At 40.8% G+C, this 22745-nt stretch overlaps 1 protein-coding gene across 2 annotated transcripts in view; it reads left to right on the plus strand.

Annotated features, from left to right (window-relative positions):
- The window catches only part of matcap2 (microtubule associated tyrosine carboxypeptidase 2), a 50682-nt gene extending 39005 nt beyond the window's left edge, over positions 1-11677 (plus strand). For both annotated transcript variants that reach the window (XM_068001354.1, XM_068001363.1), the window contains exons 4-7: positions 26-158; positions 1064-1369; positions 5107-5204; positions 8356-11677. In XM_068001354.1, the coding sequence (XP_067857455.1) occupies positions 26-158; positions 1064-1369; positions 5107-5204; positions 8356-8514 (696 nt within the window). In that variant the 3' untranslated portion in view covers positions 8515-11677. The remainder of the gene's footprint in view (positions 1-25; positions 159-1063; positions 1370-5106; positions 5205-8355) is intronic.
- Positions 11678-22745: the final 11068 nt, after the last annotated feature.

The following is a 22745-nucleotide window of genomic DNA, read 5'->3' on the forward strand; positions in this document are numbered from 1 at the left end:
TACATTTCATTGTTTAACTTTGCAGATTGTAGTCCACTTAACGGATGATCTCCTTTCCCGTGCCTCCATGACGATAGTGAATGGACGTCCGACTCTGACTATCAACGTTTCGACCGCTCGAGAGCACTGGCTAGAGGGGATGCTGAGACACGAGATAGGTGTGAGAATCCGCATTGACATTTCATAGTGAGACTCAAAATAGGGGAGCCAGTGCTAAAATCAGTAGGCCAACAAATAACCCTTGAGGTGCTAACCAGAGCTTTTGTTCTAACTTGAAAATTTATATTTATTCAACATCGTAGTGGTTACAGCAATAACCAGTAAGTTTCCAATGCTAAAACAAAATCCTTAAATAATACATTCCTCTCCTCTTAACTGCTGTGGTTTGTATTTACATTAATATATTTAGAAAGTAGATTGTAATATATATTGGACATTATTTGCAGAAAAGCAGGTGATACTGGTGTCTTCAAGCAAACCCACCAAAAATAGAGTAGCTGGTCATTCATCTCAATGCTGTTTGTGGGATTTTGCTGCAGACAAATAGCTGGTGTATTTGCCTACATAGTCACTGCAAGTAATTGCTTATATGTGAAGCGCTTTGGGACATTTCTGATGTGATACGGTCCTACTATATGAATGCATTTTTTTTTAAGGCCAATTGTGAGGCCCTCATAACTGCCCTGCAAAAGATCCTTCTGCAGGGGTAGGACAATTGGATGAGACTGATGGGTCAGGTTTCATGGCCCCCCAGTGTCTAATCAAAAGGGGCATTGGCAGAGGTCTGATCCCACTGACAGCAGTAAGTGGAAGTCCAGGCAAACCGTGCCTTAAAAGCAGGGTGATTAAATAAGATCCAACAATGGGAAAAATAAACACACAGGTTCTAGTTTTTCTGATTAAATTAAACCTAACTGCTATGACATTTGAATGAAAGCAAACAGACTAGCTGTGTGTCTCCAGTACTGGCACAATAGGTCTGAGGATGCATAAAATATATCTTTCTGGTGAGTATTTTCATTATAGTAAGCCTTATGAAACTAATATTGAATTCCTCATGCAGGTACCCACTACCTTAGAGGTTTAAACAACAATCTACAGCCCTGGTGTAACTGGAATGGTCGTAAAAAACACGGGCTTAAACCAATCAATCCCACCGAAGAGGGACTGGCCAGTATCCACAGCGTGCTGTTCCGCAAGGACCCCTTCCTCTGGCGAGCAGCACTACTCTACTACACGGTCTATCAGGCCAGCTACATGTCCTTCAGGGAGCTCTTCCTGGACATTGGGAAATTTGTGGAAAACCCAAACACTCGGTGGGATTACTGTGTGCGAGCCAAACGTGGTCAGATTGACACATCCCAGCCAGGTAAAAACTTGTTCTAATAAAACAGACTTTAATAGACAATCCAATGATGATTATTATCTAATACAGATAATTACATAGAAATTACAGTACAGAAACTGGCTGGTGTTTATGCTCCACATGAGCCTCCTCTCGTCCAACTTCATCTCACCCTATCAGCATATCCTTCTATTCCTTTCTCCCTCAGTGAACATACCCATGGAGTAACATTGTATCTGCAGCATTGGATAATTGTGATCATGTGACTGGGTTGCAGTCTTCCTTGTCTTTATCATCTAATACAGATAATAACATAGAAATTACAGCGCAGAAATCGGCAGGTGTTTGTGCTCCATACAAGCCTTCTCCCACCTTATCAGCATAGCCTTCTATTCCTTTCTCCCTCATGTACATATTTAGCTTTGCCTTAAATGCATCCTAAATAATGGAGTATTATCTTCTACAGTGAAACAGCAAAGTTTATCCAGTGAGTAGCTGAACCAGAGCAGGAGGGTCCCAAGTTCGATCCCTGGTTTGTGCTGAAGTCAGTTGATCTCAGCCAGGGGCAGTAATAGTGACACAATTGCTCTTGGTGACCCTTGACCATGGTTCCTGCTCCTGTGCTGTCCAGTGACCTTTGCTGTGCACATGTGAACATCACGGGGAATGTAAGGCTTAACCCTGAACCTACAGGAGGTTGAATAGCGGGCCAATGCTTATTGCCAAGTTTGGCGCATGGCCGATTGAACGAAATGCCAGGAGGCTGGCTGTCAGTGCATATGGAACTTGACCCCAGCAAAAGATCAATGCCTTCAGAAGAGGAGAGGGGGGAAAAATCAAAATCAGTTAACTTTTCAGCCCAGCCCCATCTTCCCTGGTCCCCACACACATCCCAAATCCAGGCAGGAACTCCAGCAGATTTTTCCCCTCCCTAACCCTAAGAGCACTGAGGACAGTTTATATACCCCTGCCACTGGCACTGCCCTAGCTAAAATCAACTAACTCAGCAGAGTCTAGGGACAGCTACTTCACTGGACAAGTTCATTAAGTCACTGTGGGAAGACCAATGTTCTTTCTGCCAAATGTGAGGGCATTAGTCATTTTCAGTTCTTTCGTTCCTTCTGCATCAATATATCTCCTCCAACATCCTCTACATTTTTAAACTGATTTTTCTTATTTAGATGATTTTACAATGTTGTTCTAACCAGGGTCACTTGTACTACCATATTACAACAAAATGCAAAACTGAAACTTCTCACAATGTTTAAAAAGAGAATAAATGAAATCACAGTGGGACCTCAGCAGGCGTGTCTGTTGACTGAGGCCCAAAATTTTTTTTTTTGCCCACTGGCATTAGATGTAAATCAGATGTAAAAAGGGCTTTAAAACCAGATGAGGCTTATCACTTCTGAAGCCTGTAGACACTGCAACTTTCATACACAATGACTTACGGTTGAGTTTTGCAGTGTAAATGAACACCTTAAGGTGCATTAAATGTAAGTGCAGATGGTAAGAAATTCAAATGTGGATGTTTTTGTGCTGTACTATGAGAGTTTACTGTTTTGAGAGTGACGCTGGTATACGCGTTATATAAATGAGGCAAGGTCTGCAGTTCTATGGCTCACATTGTTTGAATGCCATCAGAGATGGTTTAGATTACAAACACATTCTACGAGCAAGAATTCACTTGCTCAGCTGTATGACGAGAACAGTTTGCTTTTAATAAACTGATCAGTTTAGCTGGTTGTGAATACTTCCAGCTGATCAAACTAGTCTTACAGCTGAGGGAAGGGAAGTAAGTGAAAGGATGAAAATCATGAGACATTGATCGAAAAAAAAAGGACTTGCATTGAAAAAGAATCTTTCACAACCCCAGGATGTCTGAAAGCACTTTACAGCCAATGGAGTGCTTTTGAAGTGTAGTCATTGTTGTAATGTAGGAAACATGGTGGCATAGCAAGCTCCCACAAACAACAATGAGATAATAATGAGAGGAAATTGGACATGAATTTAGATTTGAGGTTAGGATCAGATCAGCCATGATCTTATTGAATGGCAGAGCAGGCTCGAGGGGCCGATTGGCCTACTCCTGCTCCTGTTTCTTATGTTCTTATGACCAGATAATCTGTTTTTGGTGATGTTGGTTGAGGGATAAATATTGGCCAGGACACAGGGAGAACTCCACTGCTCTTCAAAATAGTCATGATGTGGAGATGCCGGTGATGGACTGGGGTTGACAATTGTAAACAATTTTATAACACCAAGTTATAGTCCAGCAATTTTATTTTAAATTCACAAGCTTTCGGAGGCTTCCTCCTTCCTCAGGTAAATGTTCAGTAGGCTTCGAGGAGCTCCTGAACATTTACCTGAGGAAGGAGGAAGCCTCCGAAAGCTTGTGAATTTAAAATAAAATTGCTGGACTATAGCTTCAAAATAGTGCCATAGGATCTTTACATTCACCTGAGGGCAGATGGGGCCTCTGTTTAATGCAGCACTCCCTCAGTACTGCACTGAAGTGTCAGCCTGGATCATGTGCTCAAGTTTCTGGAGTGGGACTTGAACCCACAACCTTCTGACTCAGGCGAGAGGGCTACCCACTGAGCCACGGCTGACACATATCACAAGATAGCTTTGGAAATGGTGATCACATCTAATTTTGTGGGAGCAAGATTATTTTATTCTCCTGTTATGGGTGGCCCCACTCACATGACAAGTTTATACAAAATCAGTGTGTGTGTCTGTGTGTAAAAAAAATAATCTCCATTCTTGTTTGTATTTGTGGTTCCAAGTGTTGAATTAGGCTCAGTTTGTAGCACTGCTCTTTGGCTTAGTGGGATATCTGTTCAAGTCCCATTTGAGGACCTCAGCACATACTCTGACATTTTAGTGCTGCGCTGGCAGAGGTGCCAAGTTTTGGATGAAATGTGATGCTGGCACTATTTAAAGAGCAAGGGAGTTCTCTGTTTTCCTGAGCAACATTTATCCCTCAATCAACACCACCAAAATAGATTAACAGGTCTTTTATATCACTGATGTTAGTGGAACCTTGCTGTGTGAAAATTGACTGCCTCATTTGCCTACATAACACTTCAAAAATAATTAATTAACTGTGAAAGCTTTTACCATGTCCTGAGGACATTATAAATGCAAGTTATTTATTTCTTCTTTCTAACCCTGCATATGTTTTATCTCTCTATCTGTTTTTCTTTATCTCTGTGCATCTGTAGTTCTGTGTTTATCACCGTGACTATGACTTATTTACCTCTCCATTGTGAGTCTGTGCTTCTTTCTGCCCCTGTTCTGTGTCTGAACTCCGTTTAGTTGAGTATAAAGACTGTCTCTCCGTCTCTGTGAACTTCACTTTTGTACACAAATTGGCTGCTACGTTTCCTACATTACAACAGTGACTACACTTAAAGTACTTGGCTGTAAAGCGCTTTGGGACATCAAGATAATGAAATGCGCTATCCATTTATTGCGAAACTTCTGTCTGTCTGAAAATTCTCTTATTCCTTGCTTCCCCTCATTCTTCACCCTTTTCATTCCCCTCAACTCCTGTTTCCTTTTTCTCCTCCCCCACTCACCCTCTCTTCCCTCCTGTTTCTCTCCTGCCTTCTTTCCTTCCCCCCTTTTTCCTCCCTGCCTTCCTCCCCACCCTGACTCCTGTTTCCTTCTTTCTCCCCACCTCCAGCTTGATGAAAATTATTCTTGATAATAGAGAAATGATTTAGTAAACGTATAATCTGGTTTATCTTATTTAGGTTGTTTTAGCAAAGACCAAGTCTATCTGGATGGCATCCTTAAAATTCTGAGACACAGAGATAACATCGACTTCCAGCTTTTAACAGCGTTGGGGAAGGTCAGTTGAATTTACAGCCTGATTTTCCTTTTGTCTTTTCACACAAGCATTGATAGTACTTGGTGATAATTCTCACAGTAGTTACAGGTGTAATCAACAACCTTGCACTGGAGTCCCAGGAGGTTTGATCTCATTTTCAACTCAGTCTTTGCTAAGCTCAGGTTCACAAAATAGCAACAAGCTCAGGAATATAAATCAGGACTGTAGATATCCTGTCCCTGCAAAGGCTAACAGCCTCCAAACGCATCTTTCTCTGGATTAGTTTTAAGTTGCCTTGTTCCGAATTGAAGGGTAGTGTAAATTGCCAGACTCACTACAATGGTACATTTCATTTTCCAACTTAGCCTTCAAAAGAAAACTGGAGGTATTAAAACTACCAAACTAAAGACTAGTGTTATGAACAAAACAAATGACCATTTATTCAGAAATTTAATTTACATGCATCCAAAGTATTTTTGTTAGTTCTTGATAACAGCCAGTCCACAAGAGTGCAATGGGACATCTTTAGAAATTGCCCCATTCCACTATTTGATCCCAGTCATGTGTCCAAGCATTAAATTTAGCAGTTAGTATTTCAGTTGGATGCTGAAAATAGAACAATGTGTCCAACTTGGAGATCTTATAAATATACAACAGATAAAAGTGCGCTAACTGGCTGTGAATGCCCTCCATGAAACCAGTTTGAGCAAGGCCAATCCAGTTCCGAGGGATCATGGGGCCACAACACAAAACTGCACATAATTGGCACTCACTCAGAGGCCACAAGATAGCTGAATGGAAAAATGTCACCCTGGGCAGTCAAGGTGGTTTTCTCAAATTATGGTTGAGGTACATTGCTGGAGCAGAGTAAAAGCAGCTTTATTCTGTACACCTAACCTGAGTGCACTTCATTCTGATGCTTGGTATCCAAAATGGAAGGTTTCTCATCCCCTGAAATTCATCAGAGGAAAAAGAAGGTTGGTTACAGTATTTAGTGACACTAGAATACTTGACCCTATCTTACAAAACATGTCAAAGACCTCGGAGCACCTGCGTTTTTGTCCATATGCAAATTGGGCATATAAGCCTGAATGAACTTGTAGTTTCAGACTCCTAAAACATGAGAACGCATGGGATGAGAAAAGGTCATTCAGCCCATCAGTCCCACTCCTTACAAAGAGCACGTACAAATATAATGGACTTTACCCAATCCATCTATCTTCCATAGAAATATAACAAAGCATAGGCCCAGAAACAGAAAAGACTGCCATCCATCAATGGCAGTCAATTCCCATTGAACTATTGTGGACCAGCTGTCCCATAAACGAGTCCTCCCCCAATCACCCACTCCCTCAAATATCTATCCACTCCTCCTTTAAATTTCTCCAGACGATCTGCCTCCACCGTCGCCCTGGACAGTCTGTTCCACAAGATCACCACCCTCTCCGTAAAGTAGTTAAATCTGGACTGTGTCAGAACCTTCCTTTTAAACTTGAGCCTGCGTCCTAACGAAGTCATGTCTAACGAACCTAGTTGAATTTTTTGAGGAAGTAATTAACATGGTAGATAAGGAAATGTATGGATGTTGTTTATACGGACTTCCAGAAAGCATTAGACAAGATTCCACATAAGAACATGAGTGTACATGGAATTGGAGGCAACCTATTGGCTTGAATAGGGAAGTGGTTAGGAAGTAAGAGACAGAGAGTGGGGATAATGGGTATGTACTCAAATTGGCAGGATGTGACCAGTGGTATCCCCCGGGGATCTGTACTGGGGCCGCAGCTTTATTTATAAATGACTTGGATGAAGGAATAGAGAGCCTATGTTAGGTGGCACAGTAAATAGTGTAGATGGGAGTAGCAAGTTGCAAAGGGACATTGATGGATTAAGTGAATGGGAAAAACTGTGGCAGATGGAGTTTAATGTGGGAAAGTGTGAGGTCATCCACTTTGGACCTAAGAAAGATAGATCAGAGTATTTTCTAAATGGTGAGAAGCTGGGAACTGTGGAAGAGCAGAGAGATTTAAGGGTCCAAGAACAGAAATCACCAAAAGCTAGTGGACAGGTACAAAAAATAATTTAAAAGGCTAATGGAATGTTGGCCTTTATCTCAAGAGGGCTGGAATACAATGGGATGAAAGTTATGTTATAGCTGTACAGAGCTCTGTAGACTCCATCTGGTGTACTGGATTCAGTTCTGGGCACTGCACCTCAAGAAGGATATATTGGCCTTGGAGGGGATGCAGGGCAGATTCACCAGAAGATACTGGGGCTAAAAGGGTTAAGTTATGAGGACAGGTTGCATAGACTAGGCTTGTATTCTCTTGAATAAAGACGACTGAGGGGTGATCTAATCAAAGTGTTTAAGTTAATTAAAGGATTTGATAGGGTAGAGATAGAGAGAAACCATTTCCACTGGTGGGGGAGTCCAGAACAAGGGGGCATAAACTTAAAATTAGAGCTAGGCTGTTAAGGGGTGATGTCAGAAAGCATTTCTTCACGCAAAAGGGTAGTGGAAATCTGGAAATTTCAAAACTGAGATTGATAGATTTTTTTTGTTAGGCAAGGGTATTTAAGGGTTACGGAACCAAGGCTGGTAGAAAGAGTTAAGATACAGATCAGCTATGATCCAATTGAATGTCGGAACAGGCTCGAGGGGCTGAATGGCCTACTTCTGTTCCTTTCTTCTTTGGTTCTAGAGTTTGTGACAATCTCTTATGGAAAGGTTCTGTAAACTGAGTTCCTACCTCACCTCTCCTCTCCTCCCACACCCACCTCCCTCCAAAGATCCATTAAGGTTCAGGGACGTTTATGAAATTCAAGGGAATGATTTTCTTGCAACAGTTAAGAGTGGTTTCATCAAGGAAATTTTGGCCCCAACGTGTAGGACATTTGGCATTTCATTCCACTTACCTTGTAATAAGCTGCTATCTCTTAAAAGGACAGTCTCCCAGCGATTTTCCCACCTGGAAGATGGCTTATTTCTTTGTAATGTGAGGTCGAACTAAACTGAAAGTTTAAGATCAACTACACTTGTGATTGGCAATTTAACACGGAGCCTTATCCTGGAGTATTCATTTGATACAACCCCCTTTCTCCCCCTTCAAATTTTTTAAGCATATGCTTGCTACATGTATTAAAAGTAAAGATGAATTGTGTTTCCCTTCAGGTATCTTATGAAGATGTAGATCGGCTAAAGGTTATCGCCATGTTGCACAACGCACAAATACCTCACTTCATGCAAGATCAGGCTCGGTATCTGGAGCAATTGGACAAGATCATGGAAGTGAATGGGTTGACCGACTGTGAACTGCAGGTTTTGGTCTGAAAGGAATTGTGACCTCTGTTGATTGACCCAGTTACTGAGATCTCCAAGCTATTGCCACATTTATAGAAGCTAAACTACTAATATCATTCAGAGTTGGAAACATGTTTAACAGGCAATTTGTATTTGGCTTTGTCCACTATTTGTAGTTAATGATAAATCACTTAAAGGCAGAAAGTAATTTCTAATTTAATTAAAGTCCTAAGTATAGCAGATTACATAATATATTTTATTATGTTTATGGTATTGAGATGAAAACTGAATACATTTTGTAAAAAAACAGAAAAACAAAAAAAAAATAATGAGAAATAATTGCCTGAAAAACATATTTATTTGTGCAGTAAAGAATGTAAAGAGTAAAGTGCAATGTGCGAAGGATTCTAACTGAAGTAACAGACCAAAACAAAAATCAGAGCTGTGGTCATCAGCATGGTATTAAGTGTACCTGAATATTTATAGTATTACTTAACACGTATAGCACTCACCTCTGACTGTGATACAATGCATCAACTTGTCATGTTAATAATCTCTGTATACTTGTGGCATCTCACATTGTTTAATCCTGTAAAGCCCTAGAACTGTTAAAAATGTAGTTTAAATGTTTTTTTCCCTCCAAATTGATCTCTCTTCTCTGATCCTCAGGAAAGCTTACAATGAAGTTAGACTGCCATCCAGAATGCAGAAAAGGGCATTGTTAGAGTTGCATTCCATTTATAACCATTATATAGAATGTACAGCACAGAAACAGGTAACTTGGCCCAAGTGGTCTATGCCAGTGTTTATCCCTACAGGAGCCGCCACCAAACCTCTTCATCTAACCCAATCAGGATACCCTTCTATTCCTTTCTCCCTTGTGCTTATTTAGCTTCTCCTTAAATGCATCTATCTTGTTCACCTCAACTACTCCTTGTGGTAGAGAGTTCCACATTCTCATCACTGTGGGTGAAGAAGTTTCTCCTGAATTCCCTATTGGATTTATTATCATATATTTATGGCCCCTAGTTTTGGACTTCCCCACAAGTGGAAATATCTTCTCTACGTCTAATGGTCAGTGGGTGGAAAATCTAGCCCTAAAGAAGCTGAAATATACTAACATGCTATTTTTCAGGAGCAGGAATGGCTCAAATGGACCTACACTTTTTTGGGGGGAGGGGGAACGAAAAAGAATATATGACCTTAAGGGGTTTCTAGACAATCTGCTACTGCCAACAGTTGGTGGCTGAAAATTACAGAACTCGTTAATGAATGCCAGTGCTACATTGTTATAATGAGGAATGGTTGTGTTTGCTGTTGCGTTGCTGGCCTCTTTTTTGCCCAGTCAGTCCTGGCAAAATATGATTGTGGATCCCCCTCCTTTTACAAATAAAGCCAACCACAACTGGCATTCCAATAGTAAAGTTTGGCTTTACGTGAAATCCCAGTTTTGCTATCCAGGACAAGGGGTTTCACATCCAATCCCAATCCTCACAATTGGCCCTTGAAGGCCAGGGCTGTGGCAAAGAATGCAGCTAACCTCAGCAACGCAAGTCATCCATCAACCAACCAAAAGAGGCCAGGATGGCTTGACGAGAGTTCTAAATCTAAACTGGGTTGCAAGCCGAGCCTTTGCCATTAGTAGAACTCTTAAACTTTATCTTTTCTACACACAAAGATATATATATTTTTTTCTTTTTCCCATTTGTTAAACACAGCTAGGGACTCATGCCCTTTTTGAGAATACTTTCAAGACATAGCCCTCCATAGTTGAGAGATAGATCTAAGGCCAGATTGAACTAGTCTTACTCTCGTCTAAATACAATTCTGTTACAGATTTGGGTAAGTGTGGCTCATACCTCTGCAGCTTTATCAGAATCAATGGACAGGTTTATCTATATTTTGTTTTACACTCAGACGTCTTCCATCCTTTGGGACACTCGTTGCTTTTTTTTTCCAGTCTTTGATTATGATTCCTGTGGATCTTGGGGGAAAAAAAATAGGGTTTTGAAAATGGAACTGTTCACATAATTTGGAAGAATAATTTTTCAGAGGGGTGGTGGGGGCATCCTCAATTCATATGATTTTTATCCTTTCTACCTTCACCCTTCCCTCCCCGCCCCCCCAAACCACCAAATCATCATTTATTTTTTTGGATTAGCGGTGACTGGCTTAATGGAAGGGTCTGTGTTTGCTTTTTGGGAACTGTAGGAGCTGTCCCTCTCTCACTTCCCCGACCGAGTTCTATATATTGTTTTTATTTTATTTTGATCCTCTAATGAAAACTTCTCAGTTCCATTCAAAATGATGTTGGCTCTAATTCTCATTAGTTTCCTGTTTTGTTAATGTTACTGGTTCAAACATCATTTCATTTGTTCATTGTTGAATTTTTTTTCTGCTTAGTGGTCAACAAGGTTCTCAGAATGCTGGGAAGTACTACATTAAACAATTTTTTTTTTAAAGATGCCTCATGACTTCTGGATGTTGGTCTAACTCTCTGATAATGATCCTTGAGAACGGGTAGAACTGGTTTATTTAAATTACAATTTTTTTTTCCCTCGTGTGCAACAAAACAAAAAAATCAGCATAGATAATTCTGGTTCTCGAGGCGTTTTGTTTATCTGTGTTTAAACCAAACATAGTGAAAGCTCCCTTTAAATGTATTTTCCAAAAGATACTGGGCCGTCTGTCTCTCCAGGAGTTGACTCGTGGGATATTCATAAGAATTCAATAATGAAACATTTCCTGAGGAGTGTATATGTTTTCATCTAACACTGCTACACTGTTAAGTTCCAGAACTGTTGGTGTTAGTCTGGACTTGTGTGCTAAATATAAATATTCTCATTTAAAAACTAGCAGAACTAATGGATGGGGGGGGAGAACTGGACTCTCAATGTCAGGACTTGGTGTGCGTCCCTTGATGGGTCCAGATTATGTCACGTGTTATTGTGGTGGTAGATTCACAAAAGATGGTGCATGTGATTTGTTTGTCGTTGATGAATTCTGCCAAATTTTTCTCTCTAAGAACCCACCTCTTTGTGCTTGCAGTTTTGTACTCACGATGGAGTCGGAAGTATTTGCAGTCAGTTTGCCTGTTTGTTCAATGAATACCGAGCATTTTCAGCCACCATTTCAGTCATCAAGTACGAACTGTAACTGGGGAAAAAAATTAAATAAATTATTTAAATGTAAAGTGCAGAGCTGTGATCTTTTCTTGTTTCAGTGAATGGTAAACTCAATTCATTGGGAAACTGTAACAGGTTGAATAAAATTAACTTTTGTTTTTTCAGCCGCTAGATGTCACTAGCACACTATGTACCTACATTATGATCAGTTGAATTGAAGAACCATTGTTTTGTGGTATAATCAAATTGTGTTCACAGCACAAGTTAACACAAGGTTCTTCATACCAAGCAATTACAATAGTTCATCTGCCCATGGTGAGAAGAGGCAAGATGAGTAACAAATTATTTTTATACAAAATGCACATGGGGAGATAGGAGAAATGAAACATTAATTTGTGAAGGCACTGTCACTCTCCAGTGTTGGGAGTTGCTAATTATGATCACAGTTACATCTATACAGACACCTATGGGGTGATTGAAGGTTTGTATAGTGATGTAGCACAGTTCCTTTAGGGTCATGAGAGAAGAACGCAAACTGTGGGGACACATTGTTACAACCACTGAAGCTATTGCTTCACGAGTTTCACAAAAAGAGTTAAGTGACAGGCCTCAGAATGTATGATCCCTCTCTGTATGAATGGATTTTGGATTTTAAGCAATGAGAATGGACTTTGGTGCTTTTACCATCTGAAAATTGTTATGCTCATTTTCAACTAAGCTTTGAAAGGTTTAAGTGTACAACATCATCAGTAATTCACTGTTATCCATTCCTATATAACATAAACCCTCGCACTGCCCACATAACCAGCATAATCCATCTGACCTCATTCCTCTGTTGTCAAGTTGGCCAGTATGGAGTACATTTTATAAGCTGGAAGTTGTGGATTTAACTTTTAAAAAAATCTTTGAGAGATTGCCTGCTGCTTGATTGGAGGAAATAATAGTCCAGCTGTTTCCCAACCTGTATGTAGTAGGTCTTAAGTTCACTTCATCTTTCATTTCAGAGCCTCATTCAATCTCTTTTGCTCATTCTTAAACTCATTCTTTCTGATTTCTTTCATTAGAGTTTTGGAACGTAGCTTTTCAGAGGCTACCTCTAACAGACTGCTGCCATTTAACAGTACAACACTGTGGAGTTAATCACAGTATTGGATTTTGTACAGGAGGCAAATTTAATCTAAGGCATAATTGTAAAATTAATGAAGATAAATGCACGTTAAAAAGGGATGGGTAGTTCCCTCAGTTCCTTAACACATGTATAACTTCTCACAGCTAATACCAGCATGGATTGGCTCCAACATTACAGACAGGCTACAGCAGATATATTTTAACACTTAGCATTACCCTTTAGAGATCAAAGTTTATGGATGTTTCAATAGGATTCATCTGAATCGGTCATTCACTCATAACAGGCACATACATGTACATTTATTCAATTCTATAATCAGTTATCTCCAGCCCTGATTCTTGGAGAGTCTTTGGTGGATTATAACCACCATTTAGCATTTGTTCAGCGCATACTGACCCCATTGGCTCTGTCCCTTTGCAGATATATCTCCTCTATGCCAAACACCACGAGAACATAAACCACAGCAAGCCCAGGTGGCTCTTGGGAGCACAACCTGAGCCACCGACAAAAGAAGAGTACAGGAGAGATTATGAAGACTTGGCTCTCAACCTCAGTCTACAGCAGAATCCTACACTGAACCCACCACCAACCACCCCCCACACACACCAAGTTCCAGTCTGGTCTGGTAGTGCAATGCAAGTGAAAATGTGGCCAAAGAGCCAGCTGATGACTCATTTTCTGCTCCTGTTTCTACCTCTTCTGGATGGGGGTCCCGGATACCACCAGAACTGATAGACCTCACCATATTTTCAGCCCGCCACCTCACCCCACTGCACGCCTACTTGATCTGCTGCCAATAGAACTTGGCCCTGCCCACACCTTGAAGGCTCACTCAATTTTTGTTTCTAACATCACAGAACACACAAATGCCAGAGAAGGTGCATCCACACCAACAACAAAGGTGCAGGCAAAGCGCCTGTGGATCATTTGGCACTGAGAACAAGAGATTTACAGAGTGCCCCAGACCCGCGGAAGCACCGGGGTGGGGTGGGGGGGGGGGGGGGTGTGCGGCTGTTCTGCCGGCTCACTGCATTCTCTTCTATTTAATCACTTACTTCATCCCCTCACCCCATCAAATACACACGTCCCTCCCACAGCAAAGGGGAACCTGAGATCAGTAGTTGACAGCTGAAGCCCAGCTCCCCACTGACCAACTAAATGCCCCAGAGACTACATCAGTTGGCGTGTTCCATAAATACACATAGTTTAAAAATCTCCCCATACCAGAGGCTCAAAGTTCGCATTTTAGTTCATAATTGATTTTGTAAAAACTTTTAAAAATTCATTCTCGGGGTGTGGGTGTCGCTGCCAAGGCTGGCATTTAGTACCCATCCCTGGTTACCCTCGAGAAGGTGGTGGTGAGCTGCCTACTTGAAATTATTTACCTGTTAAGAGTTGGTGAATGTTATGGAAAATTCCACTTAATCATAGCTCCAAGTTTACAATTGTAAAAGATATTCTGGAATAATCTTTTATAATGCAATTCTGGAATAATCCTTTATACTCTGATCTTAAAAAATGATACTGTAGACTATATAAGGTCTTAATGTAGACAGCCTGATATATTTACTAATTGTTACTTTGCCCACAAACTGGTAATTCTATCAGTACAGACCTAGTTCTGACTTTCAGAAACTGAATCGAACTCGTATTGATACAAAATTGTAACAATAACCTACTGACGTCATTCCAAAGTTTTAGTTGTTACTTATTTGGTGAAAGACCTTGGTAAGGCACTGAACCAGCTGGGTTACAATAAAAATAAATGAAACAGGTTAGAACCTTCGTTAAAATAGTGGGCAGGGAATTTAATTAGTGTTTAAATATTGCACAGCTTGCTTTTTAAAAGAAAATCCTCATTTTTTTACATTAGACTTACATTAATGAAGGGCACAGTAAGGTGCAGGTTCCACCATGACCACTGCTGGGAATTCCAAAGAGTAGGTCCCAGTGTCTGAAATTCTCTGTCTAAACCTCACTGGCTCCATTCAAAACCCACCTTTTCACCTTTCCTGGCTGGACATTCGATTTTCTGAACTCTTATTCTGTAAAGCACACTGGGGAGTTTGTTTTATGGTAAAGATACAATAAAAATGGCAATTGTTGTTGTAGGCTGTGGAGCAAGGACTGATCCACCTATTTCCTCCTGCATTTGAGATGGCACGGCCAATGGAGGTTATAGGGACATTATTGTTTATGGAGAACTTAAGTAATGACGATGGATGAATATTCTGGAGCTTTGCTTGATTACCTTCTGGAGATCAGGGAGTATTTATGCAGAACTTGCTCCCAGTAGGTTAAGTGGGTGGAGTGGCAGCCTGGCTAAGAAATAGCAAAACATACCCACTGAGGAAAATCAAGTTAAAAGAGTAAATTTGGGCAGGGTGCACAATTTCACGTTTGTTTCCTGATTAATACTCCCACTACTGGGTGAGGGCCCACGACTGGGGGACGGACCCGCAGAACGTAACCTTAAAAGATCAAATGAGTCAAACTTGAGTGTTTTAAGATGACTTGACTGCTAAAGCTACACAGCTCTCAGAGTCTTCATTTTTTGTCATCTTGCGACTATCTAAATTCAAAGGCTAAGTTACTCCAGGCTGCTCATTAGTGCTTCCTAGTGGTGAAATTAAGGAATGGCATTGGCAAGGTACTTGGAGCAAGTTTCTTATTTGTTTTGGTTGAGAACTGACAGAGGACCACCTAAAATAGAAGACAAGAAAAAAATATATAAAATTTAGTTTACATAAAATCTAGAAACATAAGAAATGACAACTCTGAGAATTCCATAAAATAAACTGACTACACTGAGAATATTAAATCATTTTCAAACATTCAAAGGCACTGAACAAATGATGCATCTTTTAACAACTTTGTGTTGATATTGCCAAATGAATAGGCCATTCTAAAATGTGCTTATAGCTTTTCCCAAAATAAGTGGATGTCAATTTTTTTCTGCGCTGATGTGCTGTGCTCCTTGCCCTAGTTACATGCATCCATGTATTCTCATTGGACCCAATCATTCTAAGTACCAGTTTGATTTGGAGTTAAGACATCAAACTTGGTCACTTGTTGCATCACGTATCAGCCGTGGCTCAGTGGTAGCACTCTTGCCTCCGACTTAGTAGGTTGTGAGTTCAAGTCCCACTCCAGAGATTTGAGTGCATAATCTAGGTTGACACTCCAGTGCAAGTACTGAGGGAGTGCTGTGCTGCCGAAGGTGTGGTCTTTCAGATGGGATGTTAAACCAAGGCCTCGTCTGCCCTCTCAGGTAAAAGATACCATGGCACTATTTTGAAGGGCAAAGGAGTTCTCCCCAGTGCCCTGACCAATATTTATTCCTCAAACATCACCAAAACAAATGGTCTGGTCATTATCACATTGCTGTTTGTGGGATCTTGCTGTGCACAAATTGGCTACTGCATTTCCTACATTACAGCAGTGACAACACTTCAAAAGTACTTAATTGGCTGTAAAGCATTTTGGGACATCCTGAGGTTGTGAAGGGTGCTATAGAAATGTAAGTTTTTTTTTAATCATCCAGAGAGTCCATTTACTGTAATGACTGCATGAGCGAGTGAGCGAGTGTGCAAAGGCCTATAAAAGGCCAACAGCGACTGGACAGTAACAGCTTTACTGCCAAGAGATGACTTAATCCAGGCACAATATTATACCATCTAAGCTGGGACAGTTGCCTTGGGCCCTGAGCTGCTTTCATGTCACTCAAACTGACATTAATCGCTCTGCTTCACTGTCTCGAGACCTGCTTACACCATTCATTAAAAGCTTCCTCCCACTTCCCCCTTAAGACAGCCACATAATAGGGCAGCAGGATGCAGGGGTAAGTTGCTTTGCAGACTGTGTGTGACCCACCAATCATGGTCCTTGTATTTGTTAGAATAGTCGGGATCCTACTTCCATCTGCCAATGAAAGCTGAAATCGTGATATATTGTAAGGGTGGTTGTCCTATAAAATGTCCATGGCAGGGCAAATAACGCCCCCTCAACCATGAGCTCCTCTTTGATAAGTCCATTGACATTCTGACCTGCCTGAAACCTTGTCTATTGATGGTTACTCCTTTAATCTTATTAAGCCTGGCTACACATTCTCCAAAATTATTTGCATTCTCACCCTTTGCCCTCAGTTGACCCCGATATGCTCATAGAGATATGGAAATCCCCACTGACTATCACAAAGCCTAGATTCCCCCCTATTTGCTGAAGAACTTATCTACCGCTCTTGCTTGAGCTGTTCTCCAGCTCCTGTTGATTGTAGGGTATCTGTAAATAACCCCAAAATATGCCCACTTTTAGATTCAATTTGCAAGCCACCGAATTTAAACCTAATTGTATGCTTCTTTCAGTTCTCTTTGATAAAGAGTGAATTATTGTTGGAACCCTCAGTACTGCTGTATTTCCTACATCCATTGAGCTATATCGGTCACGGATGCAGATAGTTAAAGGCCTGGGCTTATTGAATTCTTCTCTGTAACTGCTTATTATCGTTAACTGTTTACCATTGATTTATTTCCTGTAAAAATGTGTACACTTTTCCTACAAACATCTAGGCTTTGATGTAAAAACTGCACTGAAAGCCATTAACAGCTTAAAGTCTTTGATCTGAGTACACAGTTATATTTTACGATATACTATGTTATGCACCATCTAACAGTGAGCTGCATATTTTTTAAGTCAAAAAATTGACAAACACACTGGTGCATCAGCCGAGGATATCTGTTACTGTTTATGATCAGTCCTGTAAACAAACCTTCTCTCTACAAACCAGGGTGCGTTTTTACCTGCCCAATATTTGGTAGCTGTAACGTGCCTAGAGGTCGAATGGAAATTCTTGTCACTGTATTCGAGCTTACTGGATAGATCATGTCCTCCCATGCAGTTTCCTTGGCTTTGGAAAGTACTAGAACACCAGCAGATTGCAGCTTGCAGTATAAACCACCATATAGATTTATTAACAGTAAATAGATAAGAAAACAGTCAAAGAAAACTTAACTATTCCTCATCAGAATACAAAAACTAAAATAGTTGCAGCTCTTTCACTAATATACGACATAAAATTGCACCTTGAATACTTTTTTTCTCTGCTCTATAAACTTTCATTCTCCTTCATATTTAGTCTGTAAATGTAAGACAACAGTTCTGAATGAAATCCTAAACTATCAAAAATTCACATCAGGGTGACTAGAATGTCTTCAATGCCAATGTTGGGGGAAGTGGGTGGTGCAGCAGGTTAGACACCAGCCTTTCATGTCACCTCTAGTTCTTGGCTTCAAATCCAGCCCAGACTGATGGGATGGCAGTCTTGGTCTGCTGGCTTTCAATCCAGTTCCTAGTGGTCATGGACTTAGGGCACAAGACTGTCCCGAATTGGCAATCCCACTGAAAGGCCACATGATGGTTGCTGTGGGAAATGGGGAAAAAGAATGTTAAAAGTTCAGGGTCTGGACCATCTTCTCCTGTCTCAACTTTCAACCTAGTAAGAACGGGATATGACGCTCGACTCATCGATCGACAGTTCCGACGGGCCACAGCAAAAAATCGCATAGACCTCCTCAGGAGACTAACACGGGACGCAACCAACAGAGTACCCTTTGTCGTCCAGTACTTCCCCGGAGCGGAGAAACTACGCCATGTTCTCCGCAGCCTTCAACATGTCATCAATGACGACGAACACCTCGCTATGGCCATCCCCACACCTCCACTACTCGCCTTTAAACAGCCACCCAACCTCAAACAGACCATCGTTCGCAGCAAATTACCCAGCTTTCAAGAGAACAGCGTCCACGACACCACACAACCCTGCCGCGGTAACCTCTGCAAGACATGCCAGATCATCGACACAGATACCACCATCACACGAGAGGACACCACCCACCAGGTGCATGGTTCATACTCCTGTGACTCGGCCAACGTTGTCTACCTCATACGTTGCAGGAAAGGATGCCCCAGAGCATGGTACATTGGCGAGACCATGCAGACACTGCGACAACAGATGAACGGACACCGCGCAACAATCGCCAAACAGGAGGGTTCCCTCCCAGTCGGGGAACACTTCAGCAGTCAAGGACATTCAGCCACCGACCTTCGGGTAAGCATACTCCAAGGCGGCCTTCGAGACACACGACAACGCAAAATCGTCGAGCAGAAATTGATTGCCAAGTTCCGCACCCATGAGGACGGCCTCAACCGGGATCTTGGGTTCATGTCACGCTACACGTTACCCCACCAGCGAACAAATGTTATCTGTTTTTAATATAACGGGTCAGTTGCTGTCTTTTCTATGTTTCTACCTCTCTATCTCTGTTTTTTTTTGTTTGTTGTTTTTTTTGGTGATTTGTATATTCTGAGAGACCTGGCAGGTAACACCTGTCTGTCTGCACACTGATTGCCTTGGCAACGGGCAGTTGAAAAAACTGTCTGTACTCACCAAGCATTGTTCTGTGAATTATAAATGCGACTTCATTTCGAGGATTTCATTTCCACATCGTTCACCTGAGGAAGGAGGTAGCCTCCGAAAGCTTGTGAATTTAAAATAAAATTGCTGGACTATAACTTGGTGTTGTAAAATTGTTTACAATTGTCTCAACTTCAGCAGAAGGGGAAATGAAAAGGACAAAAAGAACTTATTTCAGTTAGTTATTTGCCATAAGCAAGAGGTGAATGTGTACAGTAGTACAAAAAAGCTGATCTAACATGCCATGTCTCACGTGACCAATCCTCTCTGGAGACCAAACCTCCAAGTTCGGTCTCAGATCAGGACTGTTGCCCGTGACTGTGACTCTCAGAAGACTCAGTTTTGTAATTATTCTTCCTTGTGAATAAACGTTTTCATGTTTTTGTATCCATCTCATGTGATTGTTAACTCTTGAAGCTTGCTCACCTGATTTTTATCTCCCCCATTTTTATGAGAAACATTCTGAAGACTTCGGTCAATTTATCAGACTTCAGGAACACAAAATTGCATCTGGGCAGTAGTCCAAAACCTGAATGCGAATATAGGACATGCAAACAGTGGATTATGTTCTACTCCTCATTAGCACTGGCTCAGGTTTCCAAGATACTGCTATGGAGGGACAGAGGTTGCCCTAGTGCAAAATGACCCTTTATCATTTTATTCAGAGGATGCAATAGTCGTTCTACACCTCTCCCTGCAACCCTCCCCAACCCCAATAATATCTGTTCCACCACCTTGGAATCACAAAAGTGACAGTGATGCCAACTAATGCAAATCCTAATTTAAATTAGGTCCCAGAAAAAAAGACTTCACACAACACTGAATGCAATGGATCATGAGATCCAAGTGGCAGCTTGGAGCATTTTTGCTCTTTTGTGGGAGAAGAATGGGGAAATATTCAGGGTTCGTTAAGGAAATGCTCCCTTTACCCACACCTCCACCCTGATGAATTGCTATTGCTGTTGTGAAAACCCATGAAAACGAGCCTAATCATTCAGTGGTACAGAACTGGAGTTCAGCCTTCTTCACTTCGTCGCTGCAGTCACTTCATTTTGTGTTGTCATTTTTGCTGACACGAAGCTAGAAATTCAAATAATAAAATTCAGCCCCATATATTAATATTGCCAGAATTAAACACAGTAAGAACTTAAGAAAGTATTCAATCCTTTTAAAGTAATTACCCCCCCACGGATTCCAAAGCTCTTGCATCCATTTTGAAGGTGGGAATAATGAAGAATTGGTCACTTGTTTTTTTTCTACCAGCCATTAACTGTAAAAGAAGTTGACCATTGAAGGAATCAAGGCAGCCTTTCACATGACTTTTAATGAAAAACAGAGATGGTCTGTCATTGGAGTTGTCTTGCCAACTTGGATGAGCCATCAGTAAATTGTTACATCAAAATACTATTCCTCGTCTACCCGTGACAATAGACATTCACCAATTATACACAAGTGTGTTATATTTCTTGTTCCAACCTACTTTACCTCAGACATACCCACGTTAAAATCCCTCCACTTAATTATCACACAGCACTATGAATGGCACCAATCTCTTGTACAGCTTGGTGGCATTAGCAATTGTTTCCATCAAGTCAAATATTTATTCAATTCCTTTTTGAAAGCCATGATTGAATCTGCTTCCACCACCCTTTCAGGCAGTCCATTCCAGATCATAACTACTCGCTGCATAAAAAAGTTTTTCCTCATGTCGGCTTTGGTTCTTTTGCCAATCACCTTCAATCTGTCCCCGCTGGTTCTCGACCCTTCCACCAATGGGAACAGTTTTTCTTCAATTACTTTATCTAAACCCTTCGTGATTCTGGATACTTCTATCAAATCTCCTCTCAACTATCACTGTTCTAAGGAGAACAATCCCAGCTTCTCCTGTCTATCCGTGTAACCGAAGTCCCTCATCCCTGGAATCATTCTAGTAAATCTTTTCTGCACCACCCTCTATAAAGGCCTTCACACATTTCCTAAAGTGCGGTGCTCAGAATTGGACACAATACTCCAGTTGTGGTTGAACCAGTGTTTTATAAAGGTTCATCATTGACTTCCTTGTTTTTGTACTCTATGCCTCAATTTATAAAACTCAGGATCCCAAATGCTTTTTTAACCGCTTTCTCAACCTGCCCTGCCACTTTCAAAGATTTGTGCACATATACCTTCAGGTCTCTCTGTTCCTGTACCCCCTTTAGAATTGCACCATTTAGTTTATATCGCCTCTCCTCATTCTTCCTACCAAATTGTATCACTTCACACTTCTCTGCATTAAATTTCATCTACTATGTGTCCACCCATTCCACCAGCCTGTCTATGTCCTCTTGAAGTCTGTTACTATCCTCCTCACTGTTTACTACACTTCCAAATTTTGTCTCATCTGCAAATTGTGAAATTGTGCCCTGTACACCCAATTCCAAGTCATTAATACATATCAAAAAAACAATTATAATCGTAAAATTATACAGTCACATTAACTAGACTGCCACGTTAAGTTGACACATGCAGTTAAATTTACATTTTCCACGACTCTGTAGATAGGACCTACCTTAGCCTGGTGGAATCTCCCAATGGCCTGGGGCCCTGGGCAATTGTTTGCCCCCTAAAGCCAGCACTGGAAAAAAACACTTTTTTGTAAACAGGAGAAAGCACAGGTGGTGTAATTACTCCTTATCTCTCTAAGCTCCTCACAATGAAACTGGAAACATTTGACAAAATCATTTAAATCCAAACTTTAGCCCAAAGTGTTAAAATTCACTCTCCAGTTCGATTTCAACTGCAAAAAAACAAAAAATAAAATCAGAACTCTAGGAGGAATTGATGCACCCTTCCAGTTGTACTGGGTGAATCAAATATTGCCCGTTGAGACTGCAGCACTTGGGAATTGTAGGCGCAGGTGTAGTTGGCAGCTCCCTTCAGTTGCTAAGAGTGCTAGCTTTGGGAATATATCAGCCCAAGTTTGAGAGCGGATGAGACCTTTGAGTATTAACATTAATGAAGGTTCACAAGCACATCAGTAGCAATTTTAATCATGTTTTTGTGAAACGTGTCATTTTTAATGTCTTATGTTAGAGCAGGCTGTGGGGATAAAATTGAGGCACAAAAAGTTTGTTAAAAATATAAATAAAAAGCAAGTTGCTTATTTTGTCTTTTCTTTTATTGGTACCTATTGCTCACTGTCCATTTTTGGTTTGCCTTTTTTTGAAGTTCATGATAGGTGATTTTCATCCTGTTGTCCATCACACTTGTTAAAGTATCAACCTGTTCAGTTGTGATTTGCAGCTGTTTTGTGAATATGAAATTTCATCCAATAAAGGTACAAACATGACGTGCAGTCACACTGATTGTACAATAGACGTAGATAGACATGTGCACTTGCTTCTTTTCATTGACTTATTTTTAAAAAAATTTCCCTGAAAATTGCTATTAAGTTGAGGAATTTCATAGTTTGATTGACAAAATAAGCATATAAAATAATTGAATTTTGAAGAGAATTTTTTTTAAGGATCAATTTTTTTTTTAAATTGTGGGAATG

This window comes from Heptranchias perlo, chromosome 2 (assembly GCF_035084215.1).
Source record: "Heptranchias perlo isolate sHepPer1 chromosome 2, sHepPer1.hap1, whole genome shotgun sequence".
Taxonomy (NCBI): Eukaryota; Metazoa; Chordata; class Chondrichthyes; order Hexanchiformes; family Hexanchidae; genus Heptranchias; species Heptranchias perlo.